This window comes from Rhinopithecus bieti, unplaced genomic scaffold (genome assembly GCF_001698545.2).
Source record: "Rhinopithecus bieti isolate Rb0 unplaced genomic scaffold, ASM169854v2 scaffold_6380, whole genome shotgun sequence".
In the NCBI taxonomy this organism is placed as follows: Eukaryota; Metazoa; Chordata; class Mammalia; order Primates; family Cercopithecidae; genus Rhinopithecus; species Rhinopithecus bieti.
Window position 1 is genome coordinate 6,110,640 of NW_016806642.1, and position 2,717 is coordinate 6,113,356.

Below are 2,717 nucleotides of genomic sequence, written 5' to 3' on the forward strand. Positions count from 1 at the left end.
TTTTGAAACCATTCTTTCATATTTCAAATCTCAACGTCTCTATCACTTCTTTTCTCCCCGCATAACACTTCGGCACGAGTGGACCTTCAAAAAAAATGAAAGTTCAGTAAGCTCTATAAAATCTACGGAATTTTGTTTTTTTCTTAAAAAAATAAAAACCCAAAAGGAAAGTCAATAATTTTTTTTACAAATATTTCAAGAATTTCCTCCCATCCCCGACGGTACTAAGAGCGAGAGGCCTCGGGTGCATTTTTGGGAAAATTCGGTTTTCGGTTTTACCGTGTATGGAAAGCTATTCCCGGCGGGCCCACGCGGTGAGTTCTGCTCGCCACCAGCTTAAGTGCTGCGCGAGGGGTGGCCCGCGGAACAGGTGAAGGCGTTTGCGGGGCTCAGGGGAAAGGAAATGGGGGAGAGGCCAGAGTCCAGGATTGGGGGACAGCGGGACCGGACGGCCTCGGGACGGGGCGCGCAGCCTGGAGGTGCAGCTGCCCTCCAGGCCCCCGCCGGACCCTTGGGTACCGGCCCTGGCGCGTCCCCTATTGCGCCGGCCATTTGGCTTGCGGGCCGGCGGCTGCAGCGGCGGCGGCCGAGGCTTGCGGGGGCTGCAGAGAACGGTCGGAGAGCGGCACGCGTCAGGATGGGCGCGATGGTGGCAGTCGTCCGGGCCTCAGCACAGCGTTGGTGCGTGGCCATGAAGCGCTGCCGGACTGCATCGGTCCCGGGTGGGCCGCAGAACATGACTGGCGCGTGTTGCCGCCCCCCGGAACCCAGTTGTCGCGGCGCCCCAGCGCCCGCCGCCGAGCCCCGGGAGCCGCGGGGCCCCCACCTATGATGGTTCTCCGATGCTGACGACCGGCCCGTGCGCTTGGTTCGCGACCTTGATGAGCGACGCGGTGGTGCCCGCGGCGCCCGCTGTGCCGCAGCGCCGCGGCGGCGCCCCAGGCTATGAGCTGCAGCTGCCAGGCCCGGGCCGAGCTGTGGAGCCGAAGGCGGCCGCTTTGCGGCCCAGCTCGCCCGAGGGCAAGCAGCCGGCACGGGCGGGAGGCAGCAACCGGCGCCACCGGCGGCAGCGCGTACGGGTTACTGGAGCGCCGCCGCCAGCGCCCGCGGCGCCGCCGCTGCCCGGGTGCGAATAGGGCACCGGGCCGCCGCGCTGGGTGCAGGCCGTAGGGCGGCGTAGGTTCCCAAGCGCCTGGCCGCCCGCTCAGGCCTGTAGGCGCCGAAGCTCTGCATCATGAGCGCCGTCTGATCGCGCCAGCGTGCTCCTGTGGTGGGCGCTTCGAAAGCGTCTTCCGGCGCCGCATGAGGAAGCTGCCGTTAGTCGAACATGTCCTCGGGACTGCGGGTCCCCAGGGTCCAGTAGTTGCTTTGCCCGGGTTCCCGGCTCGCGGGGATCTTGACAAAGGCAGTCGTTGAGTGGGAGAGGGTCTGGCTGCGGATGCCTGTTCTGCAGGGGCGGGGGAACTTCCTCCCGGTAGTGAGGGCGCAAGCGGTTTGCTGATGAACTCGCAGATGCCTGCTCAGGGTCAGCTTCTTCTGCGGGCTCTGCAGGATGCCATGGTGAGTGAGCGCGATGTACGAGTAGCGGCGGCTTCACCAGGCTGTTCTTCGGCCTTGCTCCGCGGGGCCAGGCTCCCGCCGAACCACTGCCGCGCCGGGCCCGCCCGCCCGCTCGCGCCGCCCTCCTCGCCGCCAACACCGCCCTTGCAGCCGTCCGCCTCGGGCGCGCCCACCTCGCCCCCCGGTCCGGCCCCGGCTCCGGCCGCCTCCTTGGGCAATGCCAGGGGCTGCTGGTGGGGCGGCTGAGGCTGTCCGTGATGGGGTGCCGCCGGGGACACCTCGTCCGCCTCGTCCAGGCGCAGCTCCGGCGGCCCCGCGGGGCTATCGCAACCCCCGTCGCTGTCCTTCTCCTCTAGTCCGTCGTCGCCCTCGCCCACCACATCGATGTCCACGTCCTCGGCCGTCAGCACCGTCTGGCCGGACATGTCGCTGGCGCTGCCGCCGCCGGAGAGGGTCATCCCTCCTCGGGGTTGGTAGCGGCGGCGAGGAGGGGGCAGAGGGCGATGGGGGTGGTCGGGGCTGCCGCGGAGCTCAGGGGAAGAGGGTTTGAGTGCCCCCGAAAGATGGGGGGCAGGGAGAGGGGAGGGGGCCGCAGGTGTCTTGGGGCCCGCCCGGCTCAGCTCACACTCGGCGGCCCCGCATAGCGCGGCGCGGGCTCTGCCGTCCGCCCCCAGCGGCCGCGCTCGGCGAACTCCTGCCGTCCCTGGCGCTCGGTACTAGGCGCTCGCTACCACTCCCGGCCCCGGCGGTTCTCCACGCCGCGCCCCCTCACTTAGCCCGCCTTCCTCGGCCTCTGGCCCTGGCGTGGGGCGCAGGAGCGGTCCAGGCGGGCGCGGAACGCCGGGCGCCGAGCAGCTCCGGAGGGCGCGGGCAGGGGCAGTAGCGGGGGGGCAGGGGGCTGGGTGTCAGGGACGCCGAAGCCCGGGTAGTCGAAAGTCCCGTTTTAAGGACTGGCCTGATAGATTACTTTCTACTTAAAGATCCAGCGGGAGGCGGGGCCACGTGACCGTGCGTGACGTCAGGGCCGCGGCGGAACCGGCCAAACTCAAGTTGGTTCAGGAAATTGTCAACAAAGGGACCAGAGACTCGCAACTCCGCTCCGCACTGTGCGCCAGCATCCCCCAGGCCCCGAGGGCGCTCCGGCCCGCCCGGAGACC

General features: G+C 68.3%; 1 protein-coding gene across 1 annotated transcript; it reads right to left on the minus strand.

Annotated features, from left to right (window-relative positions):
• Positions 1 to 536: 536 nt before the first annotated feature.
• Positions 537 to 2,440, minus strand: FOXD3 (forkhead box D3). The gene is given in 13 exon segments (XM_017877287.1): positions 537 to 629; positions 631 to 806; positions 809 to 875; positions 878 to 1,048; positions 1,050 to 1,173; positions 1,175 to 1,254; positions 1,257 to 1,319; positions 1,321 to 1,378; positions 1,380 to 1,495; positions 1,497 to 1,517; positions 1,519 to 1,584; positions 1,586 to 1,652; positions 1,654 to 2,440. Coding segments are annotated over 13 exon segments (1,467 nt in total). The 5' UTR covers positions 2,019 to 2,440.
• Positions 2,441 to 2,717: the final 277 nt, after the last annotated feature.